Below are 20,525 nucleotides of genomic sequence, written 5' to 3' on the forward strand. Positions count from 1 at the left end.
TCCATAACCAGGATTACACAGTAGTGAAGAAGACCTCTAGTGAGCGCTGTCAGGACCCTGTGTCTGAGGGATGGGGAAGACCCCTGAGCCCAATCACGAGGCCTCCACCTCACCCCCTGATACATGAGGACATCAATGACCAGAAGATCCTAGAACTCACCTACAAGATGATTGAGCTGCTGACTGGAGAGGTGACACTGCTGGGAATGCTGGGACATTATACAGTAACGCTATGGAGGGATCGGGGGATGACGGTATCATTGTATGTGTCAGGTTCCTATAAGGTGTCAGGATGTCGCCGTCTATTTCTCCATGGAGGAGTGGGAGTATTTAGAAGGACACAAAGATCTGTACAAGGACGTCATGATGGAGGTTCCCCAGCCCCTCACATCACCAGGTAATAGACAGGACTAAATACACACGGCCTATAATTATCTGTATGTAGAGAATGAATTCAGTCCCTGTATGTGTTTCCTCCAGTTCTATCCAGTAAGAGGACAACACCAGAGAGATGTCCCCGTCCTCTTCTTCCACAGGACTGTAAACAAGAAGATCCCAATATTCCTCAGGATCATCAGGTAGATGGAGAGAAAGTGTCATGAGATCTCCCCTATGATGTGTATAAGGCTATGAAGGTCTTGTGCTCAGTCTTGTTTTATCCCCCAGTATTATACACTGAACTGACAATTTATTAGAAACACTGACACTTTCTTTATTGAAACTTTCCTGTATAGAGAATACGAACAATTAGTGTAATATAAAATAAAGAATTAGAATATATTGCCGTGTAATATAAAGTAAAGTGATAATTTTTCTGTCTGAAACCACATTAAAATGGGAATTTTGAGCACTTCACCTAGGCATGGTTGTCAGGGAAATTTTGAAAAATTCCTAACCTCTTTAGTTTTTCTTGTCAAAAGTATTAGTACTGAGAATATTGTGATTGAGGGAAAAAATAAAATTAAAGGGGATCCATAGGACATACTCGATTTGTTGATGAAGATAATAATATGGGAGGCAGTGACCTGTGTTACATGTGAGGGTCACTGTATGTTCCCCCAGAATGCAATTGGAGGCGTATTGAGGCCATGGGAGTGCATTGCAGTCACGGGCGTAGCTGTGATTGCAATAAAAATATAAAAGTGAGTGTTAGTCTTGGACAAGCTAGTTGTCCAGGGCAGATTTGAGAAAACCTGCTGGACTTTTGTTTTGAAATGGACTACAGGATGGTAGGGTGGCAGTCCGTTCCCTTCCTGGCCTGGTTTTACATGCAGCCGAAGGCTCCAGGTACTTTGCTTAAAAGCCCTGCAGTAAAGGGTTTGGGTGTGTCCGAGTTAGGCCCGGGTCAGTCATGCACGAAGCTCGCACGATTCTCGCATGTCAATACCTGGCACTGCCGCTGGCACTCGGGACCAGAGCGTGCTGCTGCATAGAAATACATACAGCTGTACGCTCCTGTCCGAGTGCCGGCGGCAGTGCCGGATATTGAAATGCGAGACTCGTGCGAGTTTCTCGCATGTCTGACCCCTGCCTTAGTGTCAGTCTGGTGTTTGCTAGAGTGCAGAGCAGTTGGCTCTGCAGAGCTCCACCTGTGTGAGGCAACACAGGTAGGCAGAGCCAAACAGCCAGGGGAGCTCAGATGCCTGGCACCCACAGCGTACATAGCGGTGCGGTCGCCCACGGAAACTAGTCTTGGAGAATATGGTGCTCGGCTGCTATCCGGAGGATATCGTGTACTGTGTAATGCTGTGAGTTGGACATTAATGCTGTCAAGTAAACGCATTAAAGAGACTTTTGTTTGGAACTTTGCTGGGTCACTGCCTCATCACTGCATAGTATGGATACCGCTGCACTACAAATTGTAGGTAGTGCACAGTGTTGTAAATTTTAACTGACTACAGGACTGGTGTCCAACTAATGTGTTTGAAATCACTCATTTTTCCTTGGCACAGATGGGCTATAACATCAGATGAACAGTTCCTGTGCCACCATCTATCAGGTGTCATCATTTCAGGCTGGTGGAGGTAGAGTAATGGCGGGGGATTTTTTCTTGGCTCATCTTGGATCCTTTATCTGTGGATGGATGTTTGGACATTAGGGCTTACATAAGCATTTTGGTCAGCCAAGATCATCACTTCATGGCAGCTGTTTCCTTACGGTAGAAGGACAATGCACCATGACACAATGGTCCGCTAGTCAAGGACTGATTCCAGGAACATTAGAGAGTTGTTGTCACTTCCCCGGACTTCATAGTCCTCATGTTTTAATCCTATAGCGCATCTTCAGGATGAGATGAAAGAGACTGTTCACAACATATCAGCATCTCCATATTATTTGCGGATGGGCCAATAATCCCACAGAATTACTTCTTCATCTAGTGGAATCTATTACAATCTGAGTTGCTGAGGATCTGAATAGACAACGCGGGTGTCTCTAATAATGTGGCCATTCAGTGTGTGTTTTATACTTGGTGGAGATGGCAGGGTAAAGCTGATCATAGACATTAAACGTTGTCTGGATCTTCCCCCAGTTTTCTGGTTATGATTTTTTCATCTTTCTCTGACTGTTAAAATTTTCGTTTCAGGGTAAATATCTGCCTCATATTAATACTACAGAGACATATATGAGAGGTGATGAGCGGTGTAAAGAGGAGATTCCCACAGATAACCGCACGGGTGAGTATAACCTAAAAAACAATCAGTGCCAGGAGCGCACATCGTGTTGGCTCCATCCCAGAGGGAACACAAATCCATTATGGGTATTTATTTATGCTCCATGATTGTGCATATAATGATATATGATTATTTTTGTGACCTGTTAGGACATTTCATCTCTTGCACATATCTGGTCATTATACAATTATCGCTCTTGCAGCACATGATTATTATTATATTACATTATATGGTGATCTGCTGCAGACTTCTGCAATGTCTAGTATAACCCTGTTTTTCTCCATCGCCACATTGGGGGACACAGGACCGTGGGTGTATGCTGCTGCCACTAGGAGGCTGACACTAAGTAAATACAAAAAAGGTTTAGCTCCTCCTCTGCAGTATACACCGCCCACTGGCTTCGGATAATACCAGTTCTTGCTTCGTGTCCGTAGGAGGCACACTGCGTCTGTTTTTTTCCTGACGTTTTACTTTTATTTTTATTTTTTCACTTTGCGCAAGAGAATGAAGGGGACAACGGACCCTTTTAAGGGGTCCGATCTCCCCCGAAACACCAACAGGCGAGCACGGCGAGTTTATTCCATGTACCCTTTCCTGCGACTTGGGATGCTCGGCCGTGGACATGCCCTGTGAAATCCTAGGGGAGCGAACCCTTAGGATACACAGAGGCCATTTTTCCAGAGTACTGTCTGGCCGCCCTCCCTCTGCTCCACCACTAAAAGAATAGCAGTGCTGCAAGGAGCTTCCCAGTCCCCCTCCAGCCCCTCATCAAGAGGGCGCTGGATCGAGGTGGACTGCATCGCCCCTCATACCTCACCTGAAGAGGATCCCAAGAGGTGAGTCTTTTGAGGTAAGGGGAGGCTCCCTAGCGCACCGCAGGCTCGGCCGCATATTGCGGCCGGGCACTGCTTAATTTAGTCCCCGGCTTCTGATTCTGCTAGGCCGCGGTCCGCCCACAGTGCGTCACGCGCAAGGCCCCGCCCACCGCTTCAGCGCTTCTCGCACACTGCGAGAAACGCCCTCCAAGCTCTCAGTGGCCATCTTGCCACAGCAGGGGGACCTTAACGCCACTTTACTTCTCCCCACCGGTCTCCGTGATCTGGACACAGGACCTGGGTACGTGCGCTGCGCGCTGACACAGCTCCCATCTCCGCTTTACTCAGCGCTCCGTTTTTACTAGCTGCAGCACAGTGCTCCGCTTTACTAGCTGCACAGTGCTCTGCTTTACTAGCCGCACAGTGCTCCGCTTTACTAGCTGCACAGCCTGCACGGAGATTAACAGACAACATGTCTCTACCTAAACACAAAAAGTCTGCAAAAACACATACAGTGTTTTTTACTTCTTGCGCCTCCTGTCAGGCTGCGCTACCAAGCGGGCATACTGCCCCGCTCTGTAATGCTTGTGACCTTAAAAGCACTCAGGAGCCCCCCACCGCAAACGAGCCCGCGGTGACAAAGTCCCCCTGAGTTGGCTTTGTCACTTTCGCAGTCTATGGCTTCTTTGACTAAGGCTATTGAGTCCCTCCAGGATCCAACCAGGAGTAGGACCACTAATCCGCCTATTCAGGAGGATTCCCCTACGGCTGCGGAATCTTCAGCCTGCAGGGCAGGGGCCGCTTTCATTCTAAGCACAAGAGGCCATCTAGGAAGCGCGTCCGTAGCTCGTCCCCCAGGCCCTCTGGTGCTTTGGCGTCTGGTAGCTCCGCTTCCTGCTTCCAACTAGGACTCTGATCCTGAGTCCGATGGGCCTCTAGATCTGGAGTCGCCAGGTTATCGGAGCACTATAGATAGTCTCAATGAGGCCATCAACCAGTCCCTCCAGGTCGATGAGGAATCGGCGACCTCCAGTACGGATAATTCGGTGTCCTTCAAAAGAGTAAACGTACTCACAGGGTGTTTGCCAATCACCCGGAGTTCCAGGCCATAGTCCAGCGACATAGGGAGCGTCCAGACAAACGTTTTCAAGGCCAGAGATCTCTTGAGTCCAAATATCCCTTTTCTCCAAACACAATGGACAGAATCCCCTCCCTTGGATCCTCCTGTCCCATGTCTGTCCTCTAAAACTATCCTTTCCATGACGGACGGATCTTCTATCTAAGATCCCACAGACCGCCTAGTTGACAGCCTCGCCCGTTCAGTCTTTGAGGCTTCAGGCTCGGCACTCTTCCCCTCCTTCGCTGCTACTTGGGTAGCCAAAGCCGTGGCCTTTTGGGCAGTGTTATGGCTGGCAATCAGGCAACACAGCGTGCAGTAATCAGCGCACATACAGAGATCTGGCAATAACCAAAAACAATAGGACGAGCTCTGAGACGTGGAATCTCTGTAGACTGCAGTACCTGATCTATCCTCACACAACTATAAGCAGCAGTGGATTGCGCCTATCAACTACCTATGCAACTCGGCACTGCCTGAGGAGCTGACTAGCCTGAAGATAGAAATACAAGCCTGACTTACCTCAGAGAAATACTCCAAAGGAATAGGCAGCCCCCCACATATAATGACTGTTAGCAAGATGAAAAGACAAACGTAGGAATGAAATAGATTCAGCAAAGTGAGGCCCGATATTCTAGACAGAGCGAGGATAGCAAAGAGAACTATGCAGTCTACAAAAAACCCTAAAACGAAAACCACGCAAAGGGGCAAAAAGACCCACCGTGCCGAACTAACAGCACGGCGGTGCACCCCTTTGCTTCTCAGAGCTTCCAGCAAAAGTTAATAGCAAGCTGGACAGAAAAAACAGAAAACAAACTAGAAGCACTTATCTAGCAGAGCAGCAGGCCCAAGGAAAGATGCAGTAGCTCAGATCCAACACTGGAACATTGACAAGGAGCAAGGAAGACAGACTCAGGTGGAGCTAAATAGCAAGGCAGCCAACGAGCTCACCAAAACACCTGAGGGAGGAAGCCCAGAGACTGCAATACCACTTGTGACCACAGAAGTGAACTCAGCCACAGAATTCACAACAGTACCCCCCCCCTTGAGGAGGGGTCACCGAACCCTCACCAGAACCCCCAGGCCGACCAGGATGAGCCACATGAAAGGCACGAACAAGATCTGGGGCATGGACATCAGAGGCAAAAACCCAGGAATTATCTTCCTGAGCATAACCCTTCCATTTGACCAGATACTGGAGTTTCCGTCTAGAGACACGAGAATCCAAAATCTTCTCCACAATATACTCCAATTCCCCCTCCACCAAAACAGGGGCAGGAGGCTCCACAGATGGAACCATAGGTGCCACGTATCTCCTCAACAACGACCTATGGAATACATTATGTATGGAAAAGGAGTCTGGGAGGGTCAGACGAAAAGACACCGGATTGAGAATCTCAGAAATCCTATACGGACCAATAAAACGAGGTTTAAATTTAGGAGAGGAAACCTTCATAGGAATATGACGAGAAGATAACCAAACCAGATCCCCAACACGAAGTCGGGGTCCCACACGGCGTCTGCGATTAGCGAAAAGCTGAGCCTTCTCCTGGGACAAGGTCAAATTGTCCACTACCTGAGTCCAGATCTGCTGCAACCTGTCCACCACATAATCCACACCAGGACAGTCCGAAGACTCAACCTGTCCTGAAGAGAAACGAGGATGGAACCCAGAATTGCAGAAAAATGGAGAGACCAAGGTAGCCGAGCTGGCCCGATTATTAAGGGCGAACTCAGCCAACGGCAAAAATGACACCCAATCATCCTGGTCAGCGGAAACAAAACATCTCAGATATGTTTCCAAGGTCTGATTGGTTCGTTCGGTCTGGCCATTAGTCTGAGGATGGAAGGCCGAGGAAAAAGATAGGTCAATGCCCATCCTACCACAAAAGGCTCGCCAGAACCTCGAGACAAACTGGGAACCTCTGTCAGAAACAATATTCTCAGGAATGCCATGTAAACGAACCACATGCTGGAAGAACAAAGGCACCAAATCAGAGGAGGAAGGCAATTTAACCAAGGGCACCAGATGGACCATTTTAGAAAAGCGATCACAGACCACCCAAATGACCGACATTTTTTGAGAAACGGGAAGGTCAGAAATGAAATCCATCGAAATATGTGTCCAAGGCCTCTTCGGGACCGGCAAGGGCAAAAGCAACCCACTGGCACGTGAACAGCAGGGCTTAGCCCTAGCACAAATTCCACAGGACTGCACAAAAGCACGCACATCCCGTGACAGAGATGGCCACCAGAAGGATCTAGCAACCAACTCCCTGGTACCAAAGATTCCTGGATGACCGGCCAGCACCGAACAATGAAGTTCAGAGATAACTTTACTAGTCCACCTATCAGGGACGAACAGTTTCTCGGCCGGACAACGATCAGGTTTATTAGCCTGAAATTTCTGCAACACTCTCCGCAAATCAGGGGAGATGGCAGACACAATGACTCCTTCCTTGAGGATACTCGCCGGCTCAGATAACCCCGGAGAGTCGGGCACAAAACTCCTAGACAGAGCATCCGCCTTCACATTTTTAGAGCCCGGAAGGTATGAAATCACAAAATCAAAACGAGCAAAAAATAACGACCAACGGGCCTGTCTAGGATTCAAGCGCTTGGCAGACTCAAGATAAGTAAGGTTCTTATGATCAGTCAAAACCACCACGCGATGCTTAGCACCCTCAAGCCAATGACGCCACTCCTCGAATGCCCACTTCATGGCCAGCAACTCTCGGTTGCCCACATCATAATTACGCTCAGCAGCAGAAAATTTCCTGGAAAAGAAAGCACATGGTTTGAACACTGAGCAACCAGAACCTCTCTGTGACAAAACCGCCCCTGCACCAATCTCAGAAGCATCAACCTCGACCTGGAACGGAAGAGAAACATCAGGTTGACACAACACAGGGGCACAGCAAAAACGACGCTTCAACTCCTGAAAAGCTTCCACGGCAGCAGAAGACCAATTAACCAAATCAGCACCCTTCTTGGTCAAATCGGTCAATGGTCTGGCAATGCTAGAAAAATTACAGATGAAGCGACGATAAAAATTAGCAAAGCCCAGGAATTTCTGCAGACTTTTTAGAGATGTCGGCTGAGTCCAATCCTGGATGGCCTGAACCTTAACCGGATCCATCTCGATAGTAGAAGGGGAAAAGATGAACCCCAAAAATGAAACTTTCTGCACACCGAAGAGACACTTTGATCCCTTCACGAACAAGGAATTAGCACGCAGTACCTGGAAAACCATTCTGACTTGCTTCACATGAGACTCCCAATCATCTGAGAAGATCAAAATGTCATCCAAGTAAACAATCAAGAATTTATCCAGATACTCACGGAAAATGTCATGCATAAAAGACTGAAAAACAGATGGAGCATTGGCAAGTCCGAACGGCATCACCAGATACTCAAAATGACCCTCGGGCGTATTAAATGCCGTTTTCCATTCATCTCCCTGCCTGATTCTCACCAGATTATACGCACCACGAAGATCAATCTTAGTAAACCAACTAGCCCCCTTAATCCGAGCAAACAAGTCAGATATCAATGGCAAGGGATACTGAAACTTAACAGTGATCTTATTAAGAAGGCGGTAATCAATACACGGTCTTAGCGAACCATCCTTCTTGGCTACAAAAAAGAACCCTGCTCCCAATGGTGACGACGATGGGCGAATATGTCCCTTCTCCAGGGACTCCTTCTCATAACTGCGCATAGCGGTGTGTTCAGGTACGGACAAATTAAATAAACGACCCTTAGGGAATTTACTACCAGGAATCAAATCGATAGCACAATCACAATTCCTATGCGGAGGTAGGGCATCAGACTTGGACTCTTCAAATACATCCTGAAAGTCCGACAAGAACTCTGGGATGTCAGAAGGAATGGATGACGAAATAGACAAAAATGGAACATCACCATGTACTCCCTGACAACCCCAGCTGGTTACCGACATAGAGTTCCAATCCAATACTGGATTATGGGTTTGTAGCCATGGCAACCCCAACACGACCACATCATGCAAATTATGCAGTACCAAAAAGCGAATAACTTCCTGATGTGCAGGAGCCATGCACATGGTCAGCTGGGCCCAGTACTGAGGCTTATTCTTGGCCAAAGGTGTAGCATCAATTCCTCTCAACGGAATAGGACACCGCAAAGGCTCCAAGAAAAATCCACAACGTTTAGCATAATCCAAATCCATCAGATTCAGGGCAGCGCCTGAATCCACAAACGCCATGACAGAATATGATGACAAAGAGCACATTAAGGTAATGGACAAAAGGAATTTGGACTGTACAGTACCAATAACGGCAGAGCTATCGAACCGCCTAGTGCGTTTAGGACAATTAGAAATAGCATGAGTAGAATCACCACAATAGAAACACAGTCTGTTCAGACGTCTGTGTTCGTGCCGTTCTACTTTAGTCATAGTCCTGTCGCACTGCATAGGCTCAGGCTTACTCTCAGACAATACCGCCAGATGGTGCACAGATTTACGCTCGCGCAAGCGACGACCGATCTGAATGGCCAAGGACATAGACTCATTCAAACCAGCAGGCATAGGAAATCCCACCATTACATCCTTAAGAGCTTCAGAGAGACCCTTTCTGAACAAAGCCGCTAGTGCAGATTCATTCCACAGAGTGAGTACTGACCATTTCCTAAATTTCTGACAATATACTTCTACATCATCCTGACCCTGGCATAAAGCCAGCAGATTTTTCTCAGCTTGATCCACTGAATTAGGCTCATCGTAAAGCAATCCCAGCGCCTGGAAAAATGCATCAACATTACTCAATGCAGAATCTCCTGGTGCAAGAGAAAACGCCCAGTCCTGTGGGTCGCCGCGCAAAAAAGAAATAATAATCAAAACCTGTTGAATAGGATTACCAGAAGAATGAGGTTTCAAGGCCAAAAATAGCTTACAATTATTTCTGAAGCTCAGGAACTTAGTTCTGTCACCAAAAAACAAATCAGGAATCGGAATTCTTGGTTCTAGCATCGATTTCTGATCAATAGTATCTTGAATCTTTTGTACATTTACAACGAGATTATCCATTGAGGAGCACAGAGCCTGAATATCCATGTCCACAGCTGTGTCCTGAAGCACTCTAATGTCTAGGGGAAAAAAAAGACTGAAGACAGAGCTAAGAAAAAAAAATGTCAGGATTTCTTTTTTCCCTCTATTGGAAATCATTGGAGGGGCTCCTTGTACTGTTATGGCTGGCAATCAGGCAACACAGCGTGCAGTAATCAGCGCACATACAGAGATCTGGCAATAACCAAAAACAATAGGACGAGCTCTGAGACGTGGAATCTCTGTAGACTGCAGTACCTGATCTATCCTCACACAACTATAAGCAGCAGTGGATTGCGCCTATCAACTACCTATGCAACTCGGCACTGCCTGAGGAGCTGACTAGCCTGAAGATAGAAATACAAGCCTGACTTACCTCAGAGAAATACCCCAAAGGAATAGGCAGCCCCCCACATATAATGACTGTTAGCAAGATGAAAAGACAAACGTAGGAATGAAATAGATTCAGCAAAGTGAGGCCCGATATTCTAGACAGAGCGAGGATAGCAAAGAGAACTATGCAGTCTACAAAAAACCCTAAAACGAAAACCACGCAAAGGGGCAAAAAGACCCACCGTGCCGAACTAACAGCACGGCGGTGCACCCCTTTGCTTCTCAGAGCTTCCAGCAAAAGTTAATAGCAAGCTGGACAGAAAAAACAGAAAACAAACTAGAAGCACTTATCTAGCAGAGCAGCAGGCCCAAGGAAAGATGCAGTAGCTCAGATCCAACACTGGAACATTGACAAGGAGCAAGGAAGACAGACTCAGGTGGAGCTAAATAGCAAGGCAGCCAACGAGCTCACCAAAACACCTGAGGGAGGAAGCCCAGAGACTGCAATACCACTTGTGACCACAGAAGTGAACTCAGCCACAGAATTCACAACAGGGCAGACTCTCTGCATAAGACCCTACAGAACAGCGTCCTTTCTCCTGACATAGCGGAGCTTGCAAATCAGATCTCCTTGGCTGGCGATTACTTAGTAAACGCTTCCCTGGATGCGTCTAACTGCTCTGCACTTACGGCTGCTAACGCTGTGGTGATTAGGAGAGTGCTATGCCTGAGGAACTGGCGAGCGGACTCTGTATCTAAAAAGTCGCTCACGCCTCTGCCATATCTCAGTGGCCGTCTTTTTGGTGAAAAACTGGACAAACTGATTTCCGACGCTACGGGGGGTAATAGTGCTTCCCTTCCCCAGCAGAGATTCAGGCAACCGTTCCGAAGACAGCCACAGGCCCGGTTTCGGCCCTTTCGTGGAGCCTACTCATGGCATTCCTCGGCCAGTTTCCCTGGTTCGGGGCGCCGTGCCGCCAGAGACAAAATCCCTCAGGCTTCATACAGGCCCAACCATTCCTGGAAGGGCCGCTCCACACAATCTAGGTCCAGACCCCAATCATCTTCCAAATGACTCGCAATCCCGTCCGGACGACACCAGCAAAGTTGGCGAACGCCTTCTCTCATTCCGTCATGCCTGGCTCGCCGTTGTTCACGACGAGTGGGTCAGGGATCTGGTGTCCTCCGGTTGCAAAATCGATTTTTCCTCCCCTCCAAACCGGTGTTTCGCTTCCCGCCCTCCCGAAGCGGGACGGCGCACCCGAGCCTTTTCCCAGGCCATCCAGTCGCTCCGACAAGACGGAGTGATTGTCCCTGTCCCAGAGGACGAGAGATTCCATGGTTTTTATTCAAACCTGTTTATGGTCACCAAAACGGATGGAACAGTAAGGCCCATCCTGGACCTAAAGCTCTTGAACGGAGTTGTCCGTCATTTCAGGATGGAATCCCTCCGTTCCGTCATTGCCTCGATGGAACACGATGAATTCTTAGCATCCATCGACTTAATCTGGTCCTAGGTGTCCTACAGGAATCCCCCTTCGAGCCGTTGCAGGACATCTCTCTGCATCTCCTTTCATAGAAAGTGGCTTTTCTGGTCGCTATTACCTCGATCAGACGAGTCTCGGAGTTGGCGGCTCTTTCCTGTAGGACGCCGTTCCTTACGTTCCACCTGGACAAGGTAGTTCTCCGACCGTCCCCTACTTTCCTCCCGAAGGTAGTGTCTTCCTTACACCTCAATGAGGATGTCGTACTTCTGTCTCTTTGCCCTGCTCCAACGCACCGCGTGGAGAAGGCTCTTCACTCCTTGGATCTTGTCAGAGCCCTCAGGAAGTACCTGTCCAGGACGGCATCTTTTCGACAGACGGATGCTCTGTTCGTGCTCCCGGCGGGACACCGGAAGGGACTGGCCGCCTCTAAGTCGACAATCGCCAGATGGATTCGGTTGACTATTCAGGAGGCTTACCGCGTCAGAGGCAAGCCTATCCCTGCGGGCCTGAGGGCACACTCCACTCGCTCGGTGGGTGCTTCCTGGGCCTTTCGGAATCAAGCGTCTGCAGAGCAGGTTTGCAAAGCTGCTACCTGGTCTAGCCTGCACACCTTTTCAAAGCATTACAATGTCCATACACAGGCATCTTCAGATGCAAGCCTGGGTCGGCTTATTCTGCAGGCAGCGGTAACAGGTGCCATAAGTTTACACTGTTGGGTTATTTCCCACCCAGGGACTGCTTTTGGACGTCCCACGGTCCTGAGTCCCCCAATGTGGCGATGGAGAAATAGGGATTTTTGTGTACTCACCGTAAAATCCTTTTCTCGGAGCCACTCATTGGGGGACACGGCACCCACCCTTGTTTGGCTTGTTGCCTATAATAACTGTTCTAGTCTATGACATGTTGTTTCTATGGTTAAGCGTGTTTTGTTAATCTCCTACTGCTTTGCTACGAACTGGTATTATCCGGAGCCAGTGGGCGGTGTATACTGCAGAGGAGGAGCTAACCCTTTTTTGTATTTACTTAGTGTCAGCCTCCTAGTGGCAGCAGCATACACCCACAGTCCTGTGTCCCCCAATGAGTGGCTCTGACAAAAAGGATTTTACGGTGAGTACACAAAAATCCATATTTTGTAAACCTACTACCATCCACTCTGATCATTACATAGTATATTTTTCCCCTAATTAAACACGTGGATTGTGTGTCTGTATTCCTAAATCCTAAACAGATTTTGGATCCCTTCCTCATTTTTGTACAATGATGTTCTTACATTCTGACATCTTCCTGTGATAAAAGATATTGATCGTTTTTACTTCACGGTTTTACTTTTAGTAGTGATTTTTTTCAGTTATAGCTCTATACTCATGGCAGTTTTGTGTTACCATTACATATCATGTACTTAACCTTTTTAGATCCTTTTGTTTTTGCCACTTTTGATGCAGAAGAGATACTTCTGTATTCACAGTCCTGTTTAATGCAGGGCACTCAGTGGATGTCTTTTAATATACTTTTGAAGTTTGTCAGTGCCAGGGATCCGAACTCAAGACTCCTGATATGGAAGGTGGAAACATTACTAGGGAGCCACAGGCTGTACTGTTCTGGAGAATTTTCTCAGCCTAAAAACCTCAAAAGCATTCTTCTCTACATGCATAATATAATATTATATACAGATATCATGCCAGAACATTATAAGTTCTGAAATGTAATCACCAGAGATTTCTAACTATAGAATCATTTTCAAAAATGATACAAAATCATCACAGTAAATATGGACATATGTTGTGTCCCTGTAATTGTAACAACATCTATATATATAATTGTCTAAGGGTTTTTCCGTCTGTCTGTCTGTCCTGGAAATCCCGGCTCTCTGATTGGTCGAGGCCGCCAGCAACGGGCACAGCGACGATGATGTCATAATGGTTGCCATGGCAACGATGATGTCATAAAGGTCGCCTCGACCAATCAGTGACGGGCACAGTCTGCCGCGAATTCTGGAATCATCATTGTCCATATACTACTGGGACATGCATATTCTAGAATACCCGATGCGTTAGAATCGGGCCACAATCTAGTCTACTATATAATTGTCTAAGGGTCACTTCCGTCTGTCTCTTTGTCTGTCTGTCATGGAAATCCAAATCGCTGATTGGTCGCGGCAAAAGAGCCACGACCAATCAGCGACGGGCACAGTCCGGAAGAAAATGGCCGCTCCTTACTCCCCGCAGTCAGAGCCCAGCGCCCGCATACTCCCCTCCTGGTCACCGCTCACACAGGGTTAATGCCGGCGGTAACGGACCGCGTTATGCTGCGGGTAACGCACTCTGTTACCGCTGCTATTAACCCTGCTGTTCTGTTCGGTCTGGGGAGACCTATTTTGAACTTTGGTATTTTTTTGGGTGTTCAAGATGCGGTTCTGAAACTTGTGGTTGATTGACTTAAATGAGGATGGGTCGGTCGGCCACGGGTTTCAGAGCCGCATCTTGAATATTTTAAAGAATATTGAAGTTCAAAGTCGGTCATTTTTGACCAACAGAACAGCAGGGTTAACCCTGTGTGTCCAACTTTTTACTATTGATGCTGCCTATGCGGCATCAATAGTAAAAAAAAAAATGTAATGTTGAGAATAATAAAAACAAAAAAAACCCTGCTATACTCGCCCTCCGTAGTCCGACGAGCCGCTTGCGCCGGCCGCCATCTTCCGTTCCCAGCGATGCATTGCGAAATTACCCTGAAGACTTAGCGGTCTCGCGAGACTGCTAAGTCATCTGGGAAATTTCGCAATGCATCCTGGGAACGGAAGATGGCAGCAGCCGCGCGCATATCGCCGGAGCTTCGGTGGATCCCAGGGGGGTGAGTATATAACTATTTTTTATTTTAATTAGTTTTTTAACAGGAAAATGGTGCCCACACTGCTGTATACTACGTGGGCTGTCTTAGATACTGCATGGCTGCTATATACTACATAGGCAGTGTTATATACTATGTGGGCTGTGTGATATACTCCGTGGGCTGTGCTATATACTGTGTGGGCTGTGCTATATATTACGTGGCCACTGTTATATACTGCGTGGGCAGTGTTATATACTACGTGACTGGGCAATATACTACGTGGCTCTGTGCTGTATACTACGTGGCTGGGCAATATACTACGTGGCTCTGCTGTATACTACGTCGCTGGGCAATATACTACGTGGCTGGGCAGTATACTACATGTCTGTGCTGTATACTATGTTGCTGGGCAATATACTACGTGGCTCTGTGCTGTATACTATGTGACTGGGCAATATACTACGTGGCTGAGCAATATACTACGTGACTGGGCAATATACTACGTGACTGGGCAATATACTACGTGGCTGGGCAGTATACTACATGTCTGTGCTGTATACTACGTGACTGCAATATACTTCGTGACTGGGCACTATACTCCGTGACTGGGCACTATACTCCGTGACTGGGCACTATACTCCGTGGCTGGGCACTATACTCCGTGGCTGGGCAATATACTCCGTGGCTGGGCAATATACTACGTGACTGGGCAATATACTACGTGGCTGGGCAATATACTACGTGGCTGGGCAATATACTACGTGGCTCTGTGCTGTATACTCCGTGACTGGGCAATATACTACGTGGCTGGGCAATATACTATGTGACTGGGCAATATACTACGTGGCTGGGCAATATACTACGTGACTGGGCAATATACTACGTGACTGGGCAGTATACTACGTGGCTGGGCAGTATACATGTCTGTGCTGTATACTACGTGGCTGGGCAATATACTACGTGGCTGGGCAATATACTACGTGGCTGGGCAATATACTACGTGACTGGGCAGTATACTACGTGGCTGGGCAGTATACTACATGTCTGTGCTGTATACTACGTGACTGCAATATACTTCGTGACTGGGCACTATACTCCGTGACTGGGCACTATACTCCGTGGCTGGGCACTATACTCCGTGGCTGGGCAATATACTACGTGGCTGGGCAATATACTACGTGGCTGGGCAATATACTACGTGGCTGGGCAATATACTACGTGGCTGGGCAATATACTACGTGACTGGGCAATATACTACGTGGCTGGGCAATATACTACGTGGCTGGGCAATATACTACGTGGCTCTGTGCTGTATACTCCGTGACTGGGCAATATACTACGTGGCTGGGCAATATACTATGTGACTGGGCAATATACTACGTGGCTGGGCAATATACTATGTGACTGGGCAATATACTACGTGACTGGGCAGTATACTACGTGGCTGGGCAGTATACATGTCTGTGCTGTATACTACGTGGCTGGGCAATATACTACGTGGCTGGGCAATATACTACGTGGCTGGGCAATATACTACGTGGCTGGGCAATATACTACGTGACTGGGCAATATACTACGTGACTGGGCAGTATACTACGTGGCTGGGCAGTATACTACATGTCTGTGCTGTATACTACGTGACTGGGCAATATACTACGTGGCTCTGTGCTGTATACTCCGTGACTGGGCAATATACTACGTGGCTGGGCAATATACTACGTGACTGGGCAATATACTACGTGACTGGGCAATATACTACGTGGCTGGGCAATATACTACGTGACTGGGAATATACTACGTGACTGGGCAGTATACTACGTGGCTGGGCAGTGTCTGGACATGTCTGTGCTGTATACTACGTGACTGGGCAATATACTACGTGACTGGGCAATATACTACGTGGCTGGGCAATATACTACGTGGCTCTGTGCTGTATACTCCGTGACTGGGCAATATACTACGTGGCTGAGCAATATACTACGTGGCTGGGCAATATACTACGTGGCTGGGCAATATACTACGTCACTGGGCAATATACTACGTGGCTGAGCAATATACTACGTGACTGGGCAATATACTACGTGGCTGAGCAATATACTACGTGGCTCTGTGCTGTATACTACGTGGCTGGGCAATACACTACGTGGGCTGTGCAGTATACTACGTGGACATGCATATTCTAGAATTCCCGATGCGTTAGAATCGGGCCACCATCTAGTGATTTATGGTGATGAGTAAATAGTGTGAATAAAAATGACACCTTTGTTTACATTCTTATATAAATATGTATTTTTTAACGGCAAAAAAAGCTTATCACTCAGAACTTTGATTTCCATTCTAAAAAAGAACACAAATAATAAATAATAATAAAGAAACCCAAATGAACCACGATTAATAGGCCCTTTTTTGTTACCATTACATATCATGTACTTAACCTTTTTAGGGCCTTTTGTTTTTGCCATTTATGAAGCAGAAGAGATACTTCTGTATTCACAGTCCTGTTTTATACAGGACACTCAGTGGATGTCTATTAATACACTTTTGTAGTTTGTCAGCGCCGGGGATCTGAACTCAAGACCCCTGATATGGAAGGTAGAAACATTACTAGGGAGCCACAGGCTGTACTGTTCTGGAGAATTTTCTCAGCCTTAAAACCTCAAAAGCATTCTTCTTTACATGCATAATATAACATTATATACAGATATCTCGCCAGAACATTATAAGTGCTGAAATCTAATCACCAGAGATTTCTAACTATAGAATCATTTTCAAAAATGATACAAAATCATCACAGTAAATATGGACATATGTTGTGTCCCTGTAATTGTAACAACATGTACAATATAGTGATTTATGGTGATCGGTAAATAGTGTGAATAAATATGACACCTTAACTTACATTCATATTATATAAATATATATTTTTTAGCAGCAAAAAAAGCTCATCACTCAGAACTTTGATTTCCATTGTATAAAAGAACACATATAATAATAATAATAAAGGAACCCAGACGGACCACCATTAATAGGCCCACTCGACTTCTGTTTGCTTCAGTTGTGCAACCGATCTCTTTTGGACATAAATTCCATTTTCCTGAAAAGAACAATCAAAACTCAGAAACTCAGGTGTGAACACACTCCAAAGATGTCCGGCAAAAAATGGAAAAATGGACACATATCTGTTTTTGATCCGCTTGATTGAATTTGCCCATTCAAGGGAATGGGTCTGCATTTCCAGATCGTACTCGCATGTCATCCAGAATCTCCTGGTTCATTAACTGAATCAGAATATTGTATGTTGACGTTTTTTCCTCATGAACCACCAGACGCCAATATTTTTACGGTGGAGAACTTCATAGTGTGAATATGTCCCATGGAGAGGGAAAGAATGACGGAGAAATCATATCCCTGACTGGCAGTTAGTGTGCTTGGTTGTGGTAAACAGCCATAGAAATTGAAGAAGGTGGGGGATAATGTAACTTCAGCTGTGCAAGCTCATGAGAAATCAAAACATATCATGTGAACAAAGCTGGAGAAACATCCCGAGAGAAAAAAGTTTGAATGTGGAAGAAGTGAAAAAAAAGGTCTGAAGGTTTCTGATGAGCAGGATAGCTCCATGCAAAAACAGATATGTGGAACTTTATTACCACAGAGGCTTAGTCACATATGTGGTTACCTATTTGTTGTGCACAAAGGTGTCCGTAGCCTTCAAGCTAGGTGATCTTTGAAAGAACCAACAACTGTGAACCATTAATGACTGAGGACACTGCTGCAAATTCATTTTCAGATGCCCAGTGCTCCCGTATTTATGATGGAATCCAATGCTTTCTGTTGAGTTCCTTTACATATAAAATAGTATAAAAAACTTCTTCTCATATCTTTTATCTATTGCTTAGTTTCTTTTTATAAAAAAAAAAAAATGAAAACCTACACTTGCATAAAAGCCATTGCTTATTTTTAAGTGACCACTTCTGTGCTCTGTGCTAGATGCAAGTACAGTATATACCTGTCAGGGAGTGTATGAGAGATGAACACTATTTAATAGCACTGACTTGAAGTTAAATTGATAAGGGTCCACTGAACATGAAGCTGCAAATGATTGGTGACAGGTGAAGTGAAACCAGAACCTACAGAGAATACGGCTTCAACAGAGATGTGAAGATATTGAAAAAGCAAAACCTGGTGGCCTAACATCATAATCTACTAGTCCTTGGGTATTAGTCTACTGTCTTAGTCAGTCTATTTAGATAATATAAATATTAATAGAATTTCAATGCAGTGTTATTGACAAATAATTTTATTCTTGGCAGATGACGGTATCAGGAGCTCAGAGGGACATCTGATATTTTCAGATTTTGCAGCAGGGGATCAAGGTATCATATCAGATACATATGAAGACCATGTAATTATCAAAGATATACCTCAAGCCCATCTTAGGAAAAATCTATCATCTGATCCTTTTAAACAGGTCCTTTCTTCTACTTTATTAAAGGAAAATATGAAAAACAAAAAACACAAAAGTACTGATGAACATGAAGTAGCTCAAAAACCTCACACAGGGGAGAAGCCATTTTTATGCTCAGAATGTGGGAAATGTTTTAGTGAGAAAAAAAATCTTGTTACACATCAGAGAACTCACACTGGGCAAAAGCCATTTTCATGTTCAGAATGTGGGAAATGTTTTAAAGTTAAATCACATCTTGTTGTACATCAGAAAATTCACACAGGGGAAAAGCCATTTTCATGTTCAGAATGTGGGAAATGTTTTAAAGTTAAATCACATCTTGTTGTACATCAGAAAATTCACACAGGGGAAAAGCCATTTTTATGTTCAGAATGTGGGAAGTGTTTTTTACATAAATGCCAACTTGTTAAACACCAAAGAACTCACACTGGTGAAAAGCCATTTTCATGTTCAGAATGTGGGAAATGTTTTATAGATAAATCACATCTTGTTGTACATCAGAGAACTCACACAGGGGAAAAGCCATATTCATGTTCAGAATGTGGGAAATGTTTTATAGATAAACCATATCTTGTTACACATCAAAGAACTCACACTGGTGAAAAGCCATTTTCATGCTCAGAATGTGGGAAATGTTTTAGTGAGAAACAAAGTCTTGTGACACATCAAACAACTCACACAGGGGAAAAACTGTTTTTATGTTCCGAATGTGGGGGTTGTTTTAATCGGATATCACATCTTGTTAGACATCAGAGAACTCACACTGGTGAAAAGCCATTTCCATGTTCGGAATGTGGGAAATGTTTTAGACGTAAATTCGGTCTTGTTACACATCAGAGAAGTCACACAGGGGAAAAGCCATTTTCATGTTCAGAATGTGGGAAATGTTTTATAAAGAAATCACATCTTGTTACACATCAGAGAACTCACACGGGGGAAAAGCCATTTTCATGTTCAGAATGTGGGAAATGTTTTACAAAGAAATCACATCTTGTTACACATCAGAGAACTCACACGGGGGAAAAGCCATTTTCATGTTCAGAATGTGGGAAATGTTTTATAGATAAATCAAATGTTATTAAACATCAGATAACTCACACAGAGGAAAAGCCATTTTCATGTTCAGAATGTGGGAAATGTTTTAAAAGGAAATCAAATCTTGTTTCGCATCAAGAAACTCACAAAGTTCAGGTAGATGCTGTTACAGAGCCCCAGCACCAAGAATATGTTATGCAGTATATATATTATGTATAATAGGTTCCATGTGAAATGCATCAGTCCACAGGCTGCATCCCTGGGCAGAGGGGACAAGATATTCTCCTTCTGACCTCCCCCACCTTTGTAATTCCCACAGTAAATATCAGCAGGCTCCGGCCCCCTGCAGCTATTGTAATGTATGTCTGGCCTGCTTTTTCTATTGGCCTGCCATGTGTATCTGTGTTATATAGTCTGTGTCCTGTGAATAAAGTGTGTTTAGACTGGAAATACGTGGAGTAGCACTCAGCTTTTATATGCTCTCACATAATCAAGGAATTCCAGCCAGCGTCCTTCATTCAGAATCCAGCAAAAGCAGAGTGGACCTCCTGAAACACGGGGGGTGCTGAAAGAGGTACTACAGCACAGTAGACCCCGTTACAGATGCTATTTGATTAAAAGGGTCATCTTTCCAAAGTTGCTATACTTATTACAAGCTATTCCACTGTTATTGTCACAACCAGATA

At 45.6% G+C, this 20,525-nt stretch overlaps 1 protein-coding gene across 1 annotated transcript in view; it reads left to right on the forward strand.

Moving 5' to 3' along the window:
- LOC138664100 (zinc finger protein 182-like) overlaps positions 1-20,289 on the forward strand; it is a 43,054-nt gene extending 22,765 nt beyond the window's left edge. Inside the window, exons 7-11 of the mRNA XM_069750527.1 lie at positions 12-191; positions 274-397; positions 481-578; positions 2,585-2,675; positions 18,650-20,289. Coding sequence (XP_069606628.1) covers positions 12-191; positions 274-397; positions 481-578; positions 2,585-2,675; positions 18,650-20,058 — 1,902 coding nt within the window. The 3' untranslated portion in view covers positions 20,059-20,289. The remainder of the gene's footprint in view (positions 1-11; positions 192-273; positions 398-480; positions 579-2,584; positions 2,676-18,649) is intronic.
- The last annotated feature ends 236 nt before the right edge of the window (positions 20,290-20,525 follow it).

The sequence above is a fragment of the Ranitomeya imitator genome, chromosome 2, assembly GCF_032444005.1.
Source record: "Ranitomeya imitator isolate aRanImi1 chromosome 2, aRanImi1.pri, whole genome shotgun sequence".
NCBI lineage: Eukaryota > Metazoa > Chordata > Amphibia > Anura > Dendrobatidae > Ranitomeya > Ranitomeya imitator.